The 16,143-nt window shown below is 58.2% G+C and overlaps 6 protein-coding genes across 6 annotated transcripts; 3 read left to right on the top strand and 3 right to left on the bottom strand.

Moving 5' to 3' along the window:
* Positions 1–157: 157 nt before the first annotated feature.
* ACO1O0_000779 (transcription factor TFIIIB subunit BDP1) lies at positions 158–1,861 on the top strand (the record flags this gene model as incomplete). Its single annotated transcript, XM_083190275.1, has 1 exon — positions 158–1,861. The coding sequence occupies one exon, from the start codon at positions 158–160 to the stop codon at positions 1,859–1,861; it is 1,704 nt and encodes a 567-aa protein (XP_083054134.1).
* Positions 1,862–2,392: 531 nt separating this feature from the next.
* On the bottom strand, positions 2,393–3,994 carry RAD23 (XPC-binding domain-containing protein; the record flags this gene model as incomplete). The annotated part of the gene is made up of 7 exons (XM_083190274.1): positions 2,393–2,521; positions 2,580–3,074; positions 3,137–3,448; positions 3,514–3,593; positions 3,654–3,726; positions 3,815–3,862; positions 3,977–3,994. The coding sequence occupies 7 exons, from the start codon at positions 3,992–3,994 to the stop codon at positions 2,393–2,395; spliced, it is 1,155 nt and encodes a 384-aa protein (XP_083054133.1).
* An 854-nt stretch (positions 3,995–4,848) lies between these two features.
* ACO1O0_000777 (uncharacterized protein) lies at positions 4,849–6,189 on the bottom strand (the record flags this gene model as incomplete). The annotated part of the gene is made up of 1 exon (XM_083190273.1): positions 4,849–6,189. The coding sequence occupies one exon, from the start codon at positions 6,187–6,189 to the stop codon at positions 4,849–4,851; it is 1,341 nt and encodes a 446-aa protein (XP_083054132.1).
* Positions 6,190–10,169: 3,980 nt separating this feature from the next.
* ACO1O0_000776 (FAD binding domain of DNA photolyase-domain-containing protein) lies at positions 10,170–11,916 on the top strand (the record flags this gene model as incomplete). Its single annotated transcript, XM_083190272.1, has 2 exons — positions 10,170–10,181; positions 10,246–11,916. 2 exons carry the CDS (start codon positions 10,170–10,172, stop codon positions 11,914–11,916), a joined length of 1,683 nt encoding a protein of 560 aa, XP_083054131.1.
* A 90-nt stretch (positions 11,917–12,006) lies between these two features.
* ACO1O0_000775 (uncharacterized protein) lies at positions 12,007–12,921 on the bottom strand (the record flags this gene model as incomplete). Its single annotated transcript, XM_083190271.1, has 1 exon — positions 12,007–12,921. The coding sequence occupies one exon, from the start codon at positions 12,919–12,921 to the stop codon at positions 12,007–12,009; it is 915 nt and encodes a 304-aa protein (XP_083054130.1).
* Positions 12,922–13,573: 652 nt separating this feature from the next.
* On the top strand, positions 13,574–14,469 carry ACO1O0_000774 (uncharacterized protein; the record flags this gene model as incomplete). Its single annotated transcript, XM_083190270.1, has 2 exons — positions 13,574–13,923; positions 13,998–14,469. The coding sequence occupies 2 exons, from the start codon at positions 13,574–13,576 to the stop codon at positions 14,467–14,469; spliced, it is 822 nt and encodes a 273-aa protein (XP_083054129.1).
* Positions 14,470–16,143: the final 1,674 nt, after the last annotated feature.

The raw sequence follows: 16,143 nt of genomic DNA, 5'->3' as shown, positions 1-16,143 counted from the left end.
ACCTCGGTTGCCCTCCTCGACGAACGCGGGACCCATCCCACGTTTTCTTGACCGAGGCGGCCTCGACTCTGTGCTCTCGTCCCTACAATTTTACCCTTGTACGGCGAGATGTGATTGATCCAAAGAACCAGGCCCCAGACTTCACAGACACACCGAAATGAGCTCCATGTTCAAAAAAAGGGGCGGGCTGGCCTTCAAGCCCAAAATCCCCTCCGCAAGACCCCGCCAGCCCACTGCACCATCAGCGGCACCACAGCGAGCGAAGACTGTTGACAGCCAGATCGCACCCGAAGCATCTCGGGAAGAGGATCGCCTCGACAATGCAGAACTCCTGGGCTCTGACAAAGCATCAGATGGTGCTGCCAACTCGGAGGCTACTCACCCCACCCCCGCGGGGCAGCCGTCGCCCACCCCAGTACCAGCCCCAACTCAGCGCCCCGACACCCCGAGCGCAGCTACCCAGCCAGAGCCGAGTAAAGAGACACCAGTCGAAGAGCCCGTTGCAAATGCGACAGTGTCCAGCAAACCGAAAGATGTTGTTCGTGGCACACCGCAGGTTCGGCCGGAACCCAGCTTCCACGAGCGAGAATCACGACCACCGACCATCCACACTAGCGGAGCGACCACCACACAAGAAACCCCAAAGGCCGTAGAGAAGAGTCCACCCGCAAATGTAGTTGTTGCTGTGACAAGTCAGAAGGAATCCCCTCCGTCTGACGAAACTCCTGCGTCCGCGCCAGAGGCCTCCGCGCCGAAACCCAGAGCCAAGCGCGCAGCAGCTCCTCGAACGAAAAAGAGTGCTGAGGATGAAACCGCAGCCGCGAGGCCCAAGAAGCGGCAACGACGGTCCCCGCAGAATGAAGAGACGGAGTCGGAGCCAACAACAACCACCACTACCCGGATGCGTCGGCGGCAACCCGCCGCCGACGGCGAGGCGAGGTCCAGGCGTGCCCGGTCGCTGACTCCTGAAGACGCAGAGAACCAGGTCGTGGACCTGCAGAACCTTAAGATGGCGGATCTGACCAGGGATCTCCACATTGGCAAGAAGTTCAGTCGGCATGACGAACTACGGGACCGCGAACGCCAGAAGAGAATCAGGGCGAAGATGAAGAAGGACGGCGAGCTGGTAGAGGAGGAGGAGGAAAACGAATCTGGCACCCAGACACCTGCCGGCTCCAGCGGAACAGGCCAGCGGGCAGCGTCAAGTGACGCCACGGCTGCTGCGGGTCCCCAATTCCGCATCGTGGACGGCCAGATCGTCCTGGACCAGAGCTCGCTGGTCATGGACCGCCATGCGCGCGCGGCCGCCACGCAGGGGGACATGGAGGCGATTGAGGAAAACGACTTCACGCGGCTCATCACGAGCAACTCCTTCATGAACACGTCCAAGCTCAAGGGCCCCAACATCTGGACGGCGGACGAGACGGAGCTCTTCTACCGCGGGCTGCGCATGTTCGGCACCGACTTTGAGATGATCTCCAAGATGTTCGCGGGCAAGCAGCGCCGGCACATCAAGCTCAAGTTCAACCGCGAGGAGCGCCACAACCCGGCCATGATCGACTCGGCGCTCATCGGCGAGAAGACCATCAAGATGGACATTGACGAGTACAAGGCCGTCACGGGGGCCGAGTTCGAGTCGGTCGAGTCCATCGAGGCCGAGCAGCGCCGCATCGAGGAGGAGTTTGAGGCGGAGCGCAAGCGCGTGGCCGACGAGGAGGCCGAGGCCATGCGCAAGAAGCGCGAGGCGCTCTTCGCCGACGACGACGGCACCGAGGGCGACGTCGGCAAGAAGAAGAAGAAGGGCAAGAAGAAGAAGAACGCGAACCCGGACCAGTACGGAGAGGTTGTCGCCATGGAATAAGGCGCGTTGCTGACTTGGCTGTTCATGGGCCGGAAATCACCAGGGATGAAGGTTTATTGGCGTTTGGGCTATGCGAGGAATGATACCCAGGGAACAACATTACAGCTCGTGTGAGGGAAACAGCTGGAGAGGGGGAACCCCACGACCACGGGAATACGGGACCGGGGCGATCACACAGGATAGACAAGGGTTACTTACGTAGGTGGACGATGCATCACGCATCTGTCCGACGACTACCACCATATCAGCACCTAATCAGTGCGTGCAATACAATCAACATGGATAAAAATTCGGCCCAGAAGCTTGGAAGCTTAGAAAGGGACAATGTGTGTCATCAATAACATTCATGTATTGGCAGCCTAGGTAGTGCAACATAGTGCAACGAGTTTTCATAAGCTCCCCCAGTCGTGCCTCGCGTCTCCACGACTCGCAAGAAATATACCTCCACGACGCCGAGGGCCACCAGTACAACCCTGCAAGGTTTCGTAATCGTAACAACGCCAGACTGCCTGCTTCGGTCACCCAGGCAGCTTAATTAGTCGGGGGTTGGTCGTCGTCATCGGGCTGGTCGAAGAGGAAGTTAGCGGCCAGCTCCTCGTTCTTGTCGCAGGCAAAGTAGGCCTGGATGGCCTGGTCGCGGTCGAACCCGAGACGACATAACTACCAAGATTTGTCAGCGTTGCGCGCAGCGACCTGAAATGGGAGGGGGACAACATACCCGCTCGATGGCGTCACGCTCCTCCTCCGTCACCGAGATGGCCTGGGCACCAGGGGGCAGGGGAACGTCATCTTCGCCGTCCTCTCCCAGAAGCGAGAGGAACTGGTCTGGGTAAGCGGCGATGAGCTGAGCCAGCTGGGGGTTTCCGGCGCCAAGCTGCTGGAGGATGGGCTCCAGCATCTGGGGCTGCTGTTGGACAACCTGCCGCAGCTGCTGGAACTGAGCGTTGTTTCGGAGGAAGTCAAGATTGCCCAGATCGCCACCACCCTGAGCGCCGGCGGCGGCGGCAGCGGCGGCAGCAGCGGCAGCAGCCTGGTTGCCGCCTCCGCTCCCTGATCGGCCAGTGCCGCCGCGCTGAGCAGCGAGGTCAAAGAGGTTTACATTACCACCCTCGTCACCCCCAGCTTCGCCCTGGGCAGCGGGAGCACTCGGTGCAGGCGCCGAGGGCGCAGCTTGCCGTTGCTGCTGCTCCTGCTGGATGTTGTCGGGGATACCCTTTGCGGAGATTATCAGCCGTGGTCTTCCACAGAGACACAACCAAAGTCAGAGGAACCTACCGTCAGGAGATACTCAACCGCACGGTCGGGGTTGTTGAAGGCAGCGCGCATCGCCGCCTCGATCTGACTCCGCTCGAAGCCCATGGCCTCCATGTTTGTGATGGCCTCGGCGCGCTCTGCGCCCATGGCCAGGCCAGAGCTAGTCTCGCTGCCAGCAGTCGCCTCGGTAGATCGCTGGGGAGTCGGGGTAGCAGGCACGGGAGCGGCAGTCGAGGGTGCCTGCGCTGGGGCAGCAGGGGGGGCGGGGGTCGAGCTGGAAGCCTGGGCTGGGGTCGCCGGGGGAGCAGCGGCGGCGGCGGGCTTCTCCTTGGGCTGTCGGGGTCGAGTCAGCGCCGGCTCAGCGGCGGGGGCCGCGGTGGTGTTTTCGTGGCACGTACCTTGTTCACCATGCAGACCACATAGCCCTTCTCCTCGATATTGTAGGATCCGACGGACTCCTCATCCTTCAAGATCTTGCCTGTGCCAGAGTCAACCACCGTTCAAATTGTAGGCTAAATCATCCGGAGAGACAGCATACCGGAGTAGATGAGCTTCTGGTGCTTGGGGTCCCAGCCCTTCTCGCCGGAAATCTTCTCCTTGAGGGTCGATATCTGGCAGTGGAAGGCCTCGTCAGTGGCGGGGTCGAGTTGGGGTAAGCGGGCGCCATCGCAGCTGAAGCGCCGATATTGGGGCTCATACCAGGTCGGTCGGCTCAGCATCGAGCGTGAATTTCTGCTGCTTGAGATCCTGCAGTTGTGTTTGTGGTTAGGGACAGGCTGTCTCTAGGTGCGGCGGGTTGGGGGGAGGCTTCGCTGGCAACGGGCGGCGATGGCAGCAAGCGGGAGAGCAACAGTGACGTACCTTGAAGGTGATCTTCATGGTGGGCGACGCTGAAGCAGCTAAACGACTGCTTCGTCAACGTGATGAGGATCGTGGGAAGCTTCAGAGGGGGGGGTTCAGAGGGGGGGTTCAGACGTGTGCAGACAGCGTTCCTGGGGAGAATCAAAGCTTGAGGTGGTGCACAGGTGACGAGGCAAAGTTCAGCCTGGCAGTGGATTTGCCTGTGGATGGCAACAGTTTGGCGGGCGAGTGGTGGAGGTTGTTGCTATGGGAGAGGACCCAGGCAGGCAGCGAAGGCGAAAGAAAGGTGGGGTCCAGCGCAGTCCAGCGCAGTCCAGCGCAGGCCAGCGCAGACCAGTGCAGAGTGGTTCACGCCACCCGTGTGGCTCAGCACCTCTTTAGCACCTCTTCAGCGCCAGCAATCACCTTCCACCAACGACTTCTCACCAGTCGGGTGTCACCCACCTAATATTGGTACACGGCCATGGCGCCCACCCCAAGTTTGTCAGCCAGCTTGGGCAAACCAATAGCGTCTGCTGTTCGTCCATCTCATATCGTACTGCCCTCGTCCCGAAGTTTCTAGACAGCAAGCATGCGCCATGACAGCTTCTGAGCTAATGTTACAACAGATTATCCAAGTGGCACGTGCCTGCCCTGCCTACTTGCACCAGGGGCAAGTGCTCCCACGAGAATTGAACATGGTTAACTCATATATTCATGGATATCGTCTATATCTATTCCCGACCGGCCCTCCTATAGGCCGCCGAACGCCTCGCTGAGGTATCAAAAATCCCAAGTGGGATACGTAATCATAAAAAGGTCCAAAAAAAAAAAAAAGGAAGGGGTTTCCCGTAGAGTCCGGGGACCTAGAGAAGAGAAAAGAGAGCCCACAATCACTCGGGCTCCTGCTTCTTGCTATTGTACCGCGACAGGCTGGAGCGGCTGCCAGCACCCATGACGAACTCGGGGATCGGCGGCGCCAGCTCCTCCGTCTCGGTTGCCTCGCTCTCGTCGACCTCGAGGATGCTGTCCTGCTCGTCCACGGCCTTCTTGACGCTGGGGGCCTCGAACGAGTTCCGCCGGCTCAGGGGGCTCGACGCCGAGGCCAGGCTGCTGCTCCGGATGCGCCGCAGCGACGGGTTGCTGGGCCGGTGCGGGATCACCTTTCCTGCGTCCGGCGACGCCATGACGCTGGTCCCCGGCGTCGCCATGGGGGGCGGCGTGGGCGAGTCCGACCGGAAGAGCGGGTGGATGTGCAGCTCGTCGCTCGAGGCGTTGGGGGACTGCATCATCATCTGCCGCGGTGCCCGCGCAACGGGGCTGTAGCTCCGGCTCCGCTGCCTGATGGGTGCGGGGGGCTCCAGGTCCGGCGCTAAGTCGAGGCTTGGTTTCCTGGGCAGCATCGGGCTGGCGGGGATGGTCTCGAGGAACCGGTGCTTCGGATGCGTGGGCGGCGAGGCATCCCAGGGGTCGCTGTCGTCGCCGCTGCTCCTGTAGATGCTGGAGTCGAGCGATGGCAGACGCCCCTTCTCCCTGAGCGCCAGCAGGCGCGTCTTGGATGTCGTTGGGTGGATCGACTGCGACATTGAAGACCGCGGGGAGCCGGTCACCTGAACAGGCGACCTCGCGCCATCCAGCGATCTCATGTCGACGTAGTCCATCGAGGCCATGCCCCGATTCTCCGTCATGGAAGGCTGGGTGCGGCTGTAGGGGATAGACTTGACTCGGAACTTGGGGGACATCTTCGAATCCTCGTCCGTGTGGAGCGAGTCAGCCTCGCCAAGGGATGATCGTCGGCAGGCCAAGTAGTAGACGACAAGGAACGTGGCCTGGCAGATGAAAGTGATGGCAAGGAGGACGGACGATGCGGTGACGAAAGCCCCTTTAGAATTTTCCAGCTCACCGTCGCCTTCCTCGTCGCCAAGACAGACAATGTTGGCCACAGACATGGCCGCAGCAAAGACACATGCCAGGATCGCGCACCCAAAGGAGGCGGTCAGGCGCCAGACCGAGGAACGCCTCAGCAGTGACGATAGCGACTTGACAAAGGTGGTCGAAATGAAGAACGAAAGCATAACCCACACGATGGCTTGGAGGGTAGCGGCGATAGCAGAGGTCGACCTTACAAGTGTCCCGGCAGAGACGTGGGCTGCGAGAACAGCACAATCGCAAAGGAGGGCAACCGTGGACAGCTGGGCCAGCAGGCCCAGTGCCAGAAGAAGAGCCCGTCTCATCTTGCCAGCGGTTTTGCGCAAAAGCACACCAGGAGGGCCAGGCGATGTCGAAAGGGGTGTTGTTCAGGTTGTGATGGTCCGCAGTCAGGGCTCGTTGGCCGCGGCCACCAGAAGCGGGCTGGCGATGCGCTCTCGAGGTTGACAGCTGGTGAGTCTGGTTGGGGGGCTCTGTGAAAGAGTCCGGCTGTGTTCGGGGTGTCTTGTCTGATCAACTCCCAAGGCGCAGTGGCGCAGAGCAGACGGAGTTGGCTATCGCTTTGGGTGAAGGGAGGGTGGATCTTGAGCGAAAGGAATGTTGGAAGACCGAAGAGAATGACAATGACCTCACGGCGTTGAAAAGATGCGGGGCAGTTTATGAGATCCGGGGGCGTTGCTTGAGGACCCTCGTGGTTCGGTGGTGTATTGTTATTGTCGTGGCCGGGCTGTCATGGAAACGAGAGACAGTGTGGGGTGTAATAAGACACGAGCGACTGTCTTGGACAGATATGGGCAGATGTGGTCGAAGGGAAGTGTCATGAGATCAAACGAATGAGATATTGTAAGATTGCAAGTAGGAGTACTGCTGGTAAAGAGCGACTGGGAAGGCAAGATTTGTATGAAGTGTACGGAGTACGAGTAGGTAATGTGGAGTGAGGGTGTCCAGGAGAGGCAGACAGAGGCGACGATGGCTCCAGAGGTGGGTGGTCAACTTCTAATATCAGAAACCTGCAGGAGCCCTCCCACAGCAACGGTACCGATTCCCGAGGGCATCCACAGGTTCTCTACATGTACATTTGCCGAGCTGCCCCGTTTTTTGTGGGAAAAGCATGAAAAACATGAAGTGTACGAAGTACGTACGAGGTATCCGTACCAGCCAGTGTGTCCGCCACTGTTGCAGGGACTGCCCTCTCTCAGCCTCCAGCTTCAGCCTTGACTCCTCCTCAGGAGCCCAGTGGCCCGGTGGCCCAGTGGGCAGGGTCAGGCAGGGTCCTGGCAGGGGTCTGCAACGTGTCAGAGGCTTTTTAGTCTTTTAGAGCCAAGAACCCGCTGCAAGTGATGGGATGGCGTGGGCGGGGGCTGCGAAACGGAACGAAGAAGAAAATTCCGTCGATGGGGGGTTGGTGGTTCCAGTGGAGCACGAGTGAAACCGGTTGCTCTTCTGGTCAGCCTGGGCCGGAGGGCATCAGGGACCATCCCAGCAACCTCGTGCCAAATTTTTGCAAAACGTCTCAAGGACTGGGAGCCCAGGAGGGTCAGCATTGCTCAGCAGCAATTGGAACAAAGAACCAGCATCGTCTGCACGTGCATGAGTCGCCAGAGGGCCGGGGGGGATACCAGAACAAGGAGGACAAGGACATGCTTCCCCTGGTGCGTCCTGCTGTCAGCGAGCAGAGAACGGGTTAATACAAAGTAGGTACATTTGTAGGGGCCATTCGGGATTCTCAATGGCTAGGAATAATACGGGCTCCGAGTTAATATCCCAGTGTCGCATCGACGCTGTACAGTCAGGACATGATATGTAGGGCAGGCCAAAGACAGGTGTTCGGATTTTCACAATCTATTGAACTCGGCGAGATGAGATCGAGAGGCGCCGAAGGAGTTGGGGGGATGAATTGTTCGAAGAGTACGGAGTAGTCACAAGGAAGACCATGGTCCACGGGGGAACCAGAGAGCAACAAAACATTACAAAAAAAAACACAAAGCCCACGCCCCTTGCATTGACCTCAGCTTCTCAATCTCAGGCACGCCAGTGTCTCATCTGCGCCCACAGCTGATGAGCGGTATTACCTGTGGGCTCTGGACGTCCCCTACGTAATAATCCATATTGTCCCGCTTCCATTGTCCTCTGTTCCCTTCTCCCAATATGCCCTGATAATATTAAACCCGAGTGCCCACCTCGGTGAGTAGATCCGTGTGTGTAATAATACATGTTGGGGACGGTTTTGAATCGCCGCGAGCACCTCTCCGATCTGCGCCAGAGACTGCCCTCGGAGGACCTCGGACGAGCATGGTCCGTCGTGGACTCGTCGGCTCGTGGCCCTCATCAATCCCTGTCATCGGCTTGGGCAGAATAATAATAGGCACCGCGGTCCGCAAACGTGCCAGGCACGCATCCAGATTCCACGATCCACGATCCACGATCCACGCACCCCAACTTCCAAGCCTCCAGCTCCCGGAGCCTCGGAGATTGGGGTCTGGCTAATGACCAAACAAGGCTTTTTTTTTTTTTTTTGCTTCCCAGAGTTCCTACATAGTAGTACTAGTACTCGTAGTACTACTCGTATTAGTCCCGCCCGAGGCTACCGGCCCTCTGGGCAAAAACGTGGCACGGGGTGCCGCGATTTTTCATGTCACCATCTGCCCCGTGCGGCCGTGCCGGCTTTGTTAGCGCCATAGATCCGGTACATTGTTACTATAGTAAAGAAGCGTTGTCGGCAACCGCGCCGGGATGATATTGTACAGATACTCGTAGACTATCGAGGTTCTCTGCGCTGTAGTGTCAGACTGTCGGTCAAGGTTTACCGTAATACCTACCTGAACAGGTACCTACCAGCCACATGTTAGCAGCACACGACATAGCTCAAGGTTGACACCAAGGGTCCATAATGACGAACGTACCCTCAGCATGCATTGTACTCGTAGAACTGAAGGTATCACCGCCTCGAAATTATGATTGTCGAGGAGATATTAATATCTCATTGTCATCTGGCGTCAATTTCACATGTAGGTCAGGTGGAAGCAAGCCCGGGAAGGGGCTATGGACGTTGTAGGGTAGCCTTCCTCACCTTTAAGGGAAGCAACAAGAAGTCCTCGCCAATGTGGCCTTCTCCTTCCTTCACACCGACTTAATAAAACCGTCACCTCCTGGTCCATTAACGCCCTCACCATGGGCAAGACCAGGGCTCTTCTGATGAGGAAACCAACAATCTACAGGGAATCCTGTTGGCGAAGTTCCTGCCGCACGGTACCGAGGAAGACACTGTCTAGGGCAACGCAGGTGGCTCTGCTAACATCGATCTTGTTCGAGGACTAACGAATGAAGATGGAACTTGTCCCGAGAGACTCAGCTGGCATCTTCCCGTATTCAACCCCAATGGGCGGACACGACCGAGCTCCCCGCTGGAGGAGATAGGATCCTCTGGAATCCGGCTCTACCGCACGTCGTTCCTCCTAAACATCAATTAGACCTGGATGTCCCCCCAAGGATCGAGCTTAGCGCCCCTCAAGGTAGAGTAGCTAGAATTTGGGTGAATGGCTAATAGGACGGGAAATAGGTGCCTCACATCGGGCTGTAGACTCGCTTCTCTTGCCCCCCTCCCCGAACCCCCCCCGAGGATCATCAACAACCGCGGTAAGAATGCGTTGGGCCTAAAAGTGCGGGCACAGACGGATGACGGCGCCGCTCTCGACAACCCCGAACTGTTCACACGTGGGCAGTACCAGACAGACTCCAAGTTCAGCCGTGGCTGGAGCTACTTGCAGCCAGAGTGGGCAGACAGGCCAGAGTATGCCTGAAGAGGCCAGCCACGGTGAGGGGGCACCATCGCAGAATTGATGAGAGAGACGAGCATTATTATTTGTGGCAAAAAGAGGCCTTTCCCCGCGATCCTGCATGTGTATGCCATGTTTGCTTTTTCTTGGTGCCTCACTTGTGCCCAACATACTCGCAGCGTAGAATTGAGTTTAGGGCGTGGGAGGCCGTAGACTTGACATCATGGACTCGGAACTTGAAACAATCCACGGATTGATGTCTCTGAAGTACCAAAGCTCTATACCATCTGCCTTCTAGCAGCCACTAAGGTATCAAATACGCATGTAAAAGGCCAGGTAGGAAGCGTGAGGATGACGAAGCCTCGTGTCATATACTGGTTCCGCACCGATCTAAGGCTGCATGATTCACCAGCGCTGCAAGCCGCTTTGGACCTCGATCCCGCGGTCCTCTGGCCCATATTCACCTGGGACCCTCACTATATTTACCGAGCAAGAGGTGGTTTGAACAGATGGCAATATCTGTAAGCTATCCCTTCGGGAAAAAGACAGCCCAGCTGCTGATTCCCGCCCAGACTGGATTGCCAGAATGATCTGTCCAACTCCATCACCAAGCTCAACCCCAAGTCGAAGCTCTTTGTGCTCAGGGAGGGACCCCAGACACTGTTCCCCAAGCTCTTCAAGGCCTGGAACGTGACGCATCTGGTCTTCGAGAAGGACACGGACACTTATGGCCGCGAGCGGGACCATGTCGTCGCCGAGGCAGCCCGCAAGGCCGGCGTCGAGGTCATCATCTGCTCTGGGCGCACCCTCTGGGACAGCGACGATGTTGTCGCGGCCCACGGAGGCAAGCCCACCATGTCTACATCGCAGCTCCAAGCTGCAGGCAAGAGGGTGGGAAAGATCCCAAGACCCATCCCGCCGCCCAAGCACCTCCCTGACCCAGGGGAGATGCCCGTAGACTTTGCGCAGGATCCACCTCAGAGGAAGCCCGACCTCAACGAGGACCGCCGCACGGGAAGGGACACGACGTACAACACCATTGCCGGGCCAAAGGGCGACTTTGCCATCGAGACCATGGAGGAGCTGGGGTTCTCCCCGGCCACAACACCTCACCGCGGTGGCGAGACGCTCGCCCTGAAGCAGCTCGAGGACATCATCAAGGACAAGAAGTACACCGCGACGTTTGAGAAGCCTAAGACGAGCCCCGCCCAGTTCGACCCCCAGTCGACCACCCTGCTCTCCGCGTTCCTCCACTTCGGCGCCCTCTCCGTCCGCGAGTTCTACTGGCGCGTCCAGGACGTCGTGGATGCGTACGGGGGCGGCGCCTCGTCGCCCCCCGCGAGCCTGACGGGCCAGCTGCTCTTCCGCGACATGTACTTTGCCGCGCAGGCCGCCATCGGCGCCCCCTTCCACCAGGCGGCCACGAACCCCTACTGTCGCTTCGTGCCCTGGCACCTGCCCTCGCGGCGCGACCCGGCCACGGGCCTTAGCACGGGCGAGTACCGAGTCGACTCCCCCGAGGCCGAGACGTGGTTCCGGCGGTGGCGCGACGGCGTCACGGGCTTCCCCTGGATCGACGCCCTCATGCGGCAGCTCCGCCTCGAGGGCTGGATCCACCACCTGGGCCGCCACAGCGTCGCCTGCTTCCTCACCCGCGGGGGCTGCTACGTGGACTGGGAGCGCGGCGCCGAGGTCTTCGAGGAGTGGCTGCTGGACCACGAGCCGGCCTGCAACGCGGGCAACTGGCAGTGGTTGTCGTGCACGGCCTTCTTCGCCCAGTACTACCGCTGCTACAGCCCCGTGTCGTTCGGGCAGAAGTGGGACGGGCACGGCGAGCTGATCCGGCGGTACGTGCCCGAGCTCAGGCACCTGGACAAGAAGTACATCTACGAGCCGTGGAAGGCGCCCCTCGTGGACCAGAAGAAGGCCGGCGTGCGGGTCACGGGCGACGGGCTCGGGGAGAGGGCCGAGGGCACGTACCCCAAGCCCATGTTCGACTTTGCGGAGCGGCGGAAGGTGTGCCTCGGCGCCATGAAGACGGCGTACGACGTGGGGCTCCGGGGGGACGATCCCAGGGTCCTCGACGGGAGCTGGAGGGACCTGTTCCCGTCCGGCGCGGGTGAGGAGGTGCAGGGGGAGCTGTCGAGCGACGGGGGCGAGCATGCGGACAGTGAGGATGAGGATGCGCAGCATGCTGGCGATAAGCGTGGTGCACACGTCGGCTCTGGGGAGACGTCTAAGAAGCAGAAGAAATAATAGCCGGCAGCGAGGTGCTGAAAAAGGACGATGCGTACTTAGTTATGGCACAGATATTTTACAACCATCATACAACCCGACCCAGCTCTCTCAATTGGGGCTGGTGGGGGTTGCCAGCCTGTCTGCTTCCATGGCGAACCCGAGCAACTCCTTCTGTTGCTCGTTTGTGACACCGTCGGCTTGGGCGAGCGCTTCAAAATCGCGGGCCAAGTAGTGGAAGGCGTTCAAGTCACCGAGCAAGCCGCTCTGGTACAGGGTGACTTGCCGGTTCTCGTCGGTCTTGCTCGTGTCCTTGGCGAGCTGGTGCCAGGCATCCTTGTAGCCAAGCTCGGCGGCCTTCTCGAGGTATTCGCTGGCTTTCGCCTCGTCCTTGACCTTGAGGTATGCCATGCCAAGGTAGTACTGGCACGAAGGCCTCCATTGGAACTCCGGCCCGCCCAGTTGCATGGCCCTCTCGAGGAACCTGACAGCAGCCTGGGGCTTCTGCTGATCCAGGAGCTGCTGCCCTTCGATGGCGAGGGCATAGGGGTTCCGGCCCCTGGTGAGTATCTCGCGGAAGCGCGCCACGGTGGGCTTGAAGAGTGGGTGGTCAAAGACCTTGTCACGCTCGGCGCTGCTCGTCAGGATGGAGATGACAGAGACGGTCGACGCCTCGCAGCCTAGTGCGCTTGCGCCCGAGAAGAGGGCCATGGCTGCTCGGTGTTGGATCTGCTGCCTGCGAGGACTAAAGAATTGCTCGCTGAGGTAGCAGGCCAGGTCGTTGAGGAGCTCCTTGGAGGGACGATACTCTTTCCACGTGTGAGTTTCCGGATCAATGGGTAGAGGAGGGGTTGGGAAATGGTTACCTTCCTTCACACGGAGTGGCCAGTCGTGACCGGCCTGTGTGGATGACTTGCTTAGAATGTCGAGAGCTTGCATATACTCCGAAGTGCCGTAGCGCATCTTGTCGGGATTCTCCTGCTGGTAGGTCTTCAGGTCATCCTCCTTGACAGAGCTCAAGTCCATTGGCCCCCAATACTGTCGCGTCGCACCCGGTTTGGGGGATTTGATTGACCTAGTTGCGTATCCTCGTGAGGAGATGCCATTGTGTGTATTTCGACATGATGGGCCGACGACGAAAGCGAGGCAGGGAGGGTTTGATGCTGCCCTCGTCCCCCAAAGCGCGAATGTGGTGAGAGGCAGAGCTCTGGCGGGATTCAACAGGCGCCGTGTCGCCATATCGGCGGATGGACTGGGTCGGTGCGCTCTAGATGAGCACTGATAATAATGTGCCGTTATTTTCGCTACCTCAAATCCCCCATGTCGAGTTCCTGGATGAGAAGAATTGCAGCACTTTTATTGAGATGAGTTGGTGGTTGCCCATCGGCTGAGGTGAAGGTTGGCTGTTCCCGTGGCTTGGTTGTTGATTGGCCAATGGGAGGCCCACAACGCCCCCAGGTGAAGGCGCCCAAGTGCCTTCCTTCACCGAGCGGCGGAAGCAGCGACCCACAGGAATTTTTTCGAGACCGACTCACGACTGAAGATTCACTCTTAACAACGACAACTTCACATTCCTCACCGTGAAACAATCTGAAGGCTCCAATTTTTCGCCTTTACTCCTCCGATCAGACCGCATTATTACTAGAGTGTCGCATGCACAGTTTGGGCCAAAGTCAAGATGGCACGACCGGGGAAGGGTACAAAGCGGAAGGCCGACACAGCGCAAGTTGCTGAGCAGAAGAAGCTCCCAATGAGAGAAAAGGAGGAGGAGGAGGCGCTCGAGTCATCAAAAGCAGCCATGAAGCCGGCTCAGGGGACGCTCAAGGTGTTTGACGACGACGACGATGAAGACGATGTCATGGCCATCGGCACCGCGCAATCAGCCATCGAGAAGCCAGCGCCGCCGGCGCCAGAGTCTGCGAGCGACGAGGAGAGCGACGACGATGAAGCACCAGAGGCTGTGTCCACTCAGAATGCAGCTTCAAGTCTAAAGAAGTCGGCCCAGATCGCCCAGAAGGCAGCCCAAGAGTATGTGCACACGGCGCCACCTATCCCACCTTATGGGCCCCAGAGTGCGGAACTCGAATTCTAACATGGCGCAGGCAAGCTTCAGCGCAGAAGCGCAAACGCCAGCAGCGGGATGCCCTCTTCAAGAAGCAGGCTGAGGAGCGGAAGAAGGAGGAGGAAGATGAGGCGGTGGCAGACCGCGCCACACAGGCACCCGCTAGGAGGAGGCGGGGGAACAAGGTGGCCATTCCCGACGTCCTCCCGGAGGAGTTCCTCACAGACTCCAGCGACGATGACAGCGAGGAGGATGACGACGATGACCTGGCCACGGGCGCCGCGGCGGGCCCGAAGCGCAGAAAGGTTGCCATCGTGGAGAGCAAGCTCACGCGCCTGGATAGGGCTCCGCAGGATGAGAGGGTTGGGTCCACCGTGTACCGGGTGGCCGGGAAGACGGAAAACAGGCTGCCGCCAAAGTTGAAGAAGTCCACCAAGAACCACAAAGCCGGGCTTCTGAAGAGGAACCGGACGACAGCGGTCAAGTCGCGCGCAGGTTTCTTGAAGAAGTAACCCGAGCGTCGATTGTTGCAATTGTCACACATTGAATTTTACGTCCAGCGATCTTTCTTGATAGACTACAACGATTTCAGACAACTTCGGAACCATCTTGATCATGTCTACGAATACTACCTAGTCAGCCTCATACCAGGCGTCGCTCCAAGGCGCCATGCTATCTCGAGACACACAAGGCTTGGCCTTGTTATGCCGTTTCTCGAACTGACGACTAGGATCATGGCTTCGCTTCGCAGAATAACAGCTGGGTCCATGGCCAGCCATCATGTGGGAGGCCATATCTGAGCACCCACAGGGATCTTTCGAAAGGCCCCAGGTGCCATGTATCAGCAAATGCATATGCGACTGCAAGGTCATGGGAGAACTCTGCGGTTATGCATATCTGCATGGCGACAAGACAGTTGAACCAGGGGCGCGGTATGGAGTAGGTACGTAGTATCATGATTACTCCGTATCTGCACATGGCATTGAATGGGGGGCCGGGGGTGTCCCCCAGTTTCGGAACACTCGAGCTGTTCGGTTGCAAACATTTTCAGCGGCGCATCTACGACACTGGACTTTTATTCCAGACAGGGCCACAAGTAATTAGTGTTAGTGCTCAATTGACCGGACCCTCGTCCGTTGACCTGTCGAACGGATCTGCCCGCTGTCTAGCCGTAAAGGTCCGAGGAGCCGCCACCAACAAGCACAGACCGGCGTCACCACCGCAAGATGACAGGTTTGACAACAGGGGAATATTAGTAGTAGTAGTAGTACCCAGTGTTCGGGTTTGCATCGTGCGACGGTAGTACCCGGAACGGAGCTGTACCTCCCAAGCCCACGAAACCCTTTGGGAGACGTTCTCACGGTGACTGGGGGGTGCCAAGGGAGCCCGGGGGAGAGCATGTGAAACACAGGGTACAGGGTGACGAGTTGATGCCTGCTTTGCATCGCGAGGTCGTCAGTCATGGTCACATTTGCGGCATGGGGGCTCGATTAAACGCTGCTGCCTAATATATTTTTATCCCAAGTCGAAAAATCAACCGTGTTCCTCCTCTTGTAATATCTGATGTCAAGCCCACCATCATTCGTTACTCCGATGCGGAAATAGATTCCATAGGACGGCTGGAAGAAGAGTGATGCTCCCCAGGACGAGAGCGCACACTTCGCTCCTATTAGCTTCAGGCACAGTTTGCATTTCCAACCGAAAAAACCCAAGGATTATACGAGTTCATCTCGCGGCCTGGTGTTGTTGGGGCTGTAGAGATGCCAGCTTTACCGTATCGACTGAACCAATAACTAGCCGACTCAGTTTAGCGATGATATCTTTAGGATAGACTAGGGTCTCTTTTAAAATGGAGTAAAACTGGGGGGGGTCGACGTGCAGTAAGGATATACTATGTAAGTTATTCCAATTACTAGATAGTTGAGTCGAAATTATAGTCTTGGGAGGATTCAGATCCGTCTGAGCCTTCAGGGTATAATTCGCTGTCAGCGATTGTTACTCTGGACAACTTCATTCGATGATTCCGCAACATAGTCAGATGCCCTCGAGATCCGGCGACTTTCATGGCAACATCGATGGTACTGGGGAGTCTAACCGGGCTATTCATAGGCGGGGCGAAGTTGTTCATCGAGGGATTTCCCGCTACGATATCAAGACTGACCGAACAATGGACTGGCCTATCATGG

The sequence above is a fragment of the Amphichorda felina genome (genome assembly GCF_050947745.1).
Source record: "Amphichorda felina strain 45539 chromosome Unknown scaffold_1, whole genome shotgun sequence".
NCBI lineage: Eukaryota > Fungi > Ascomycota > Sordariomycetes > Hypocreales > Bionectriaceae > Amphichorda > Amphichorda felina.
This window is presented reverse-complemented; position numbering and strand designations above follow the sequence as displayed.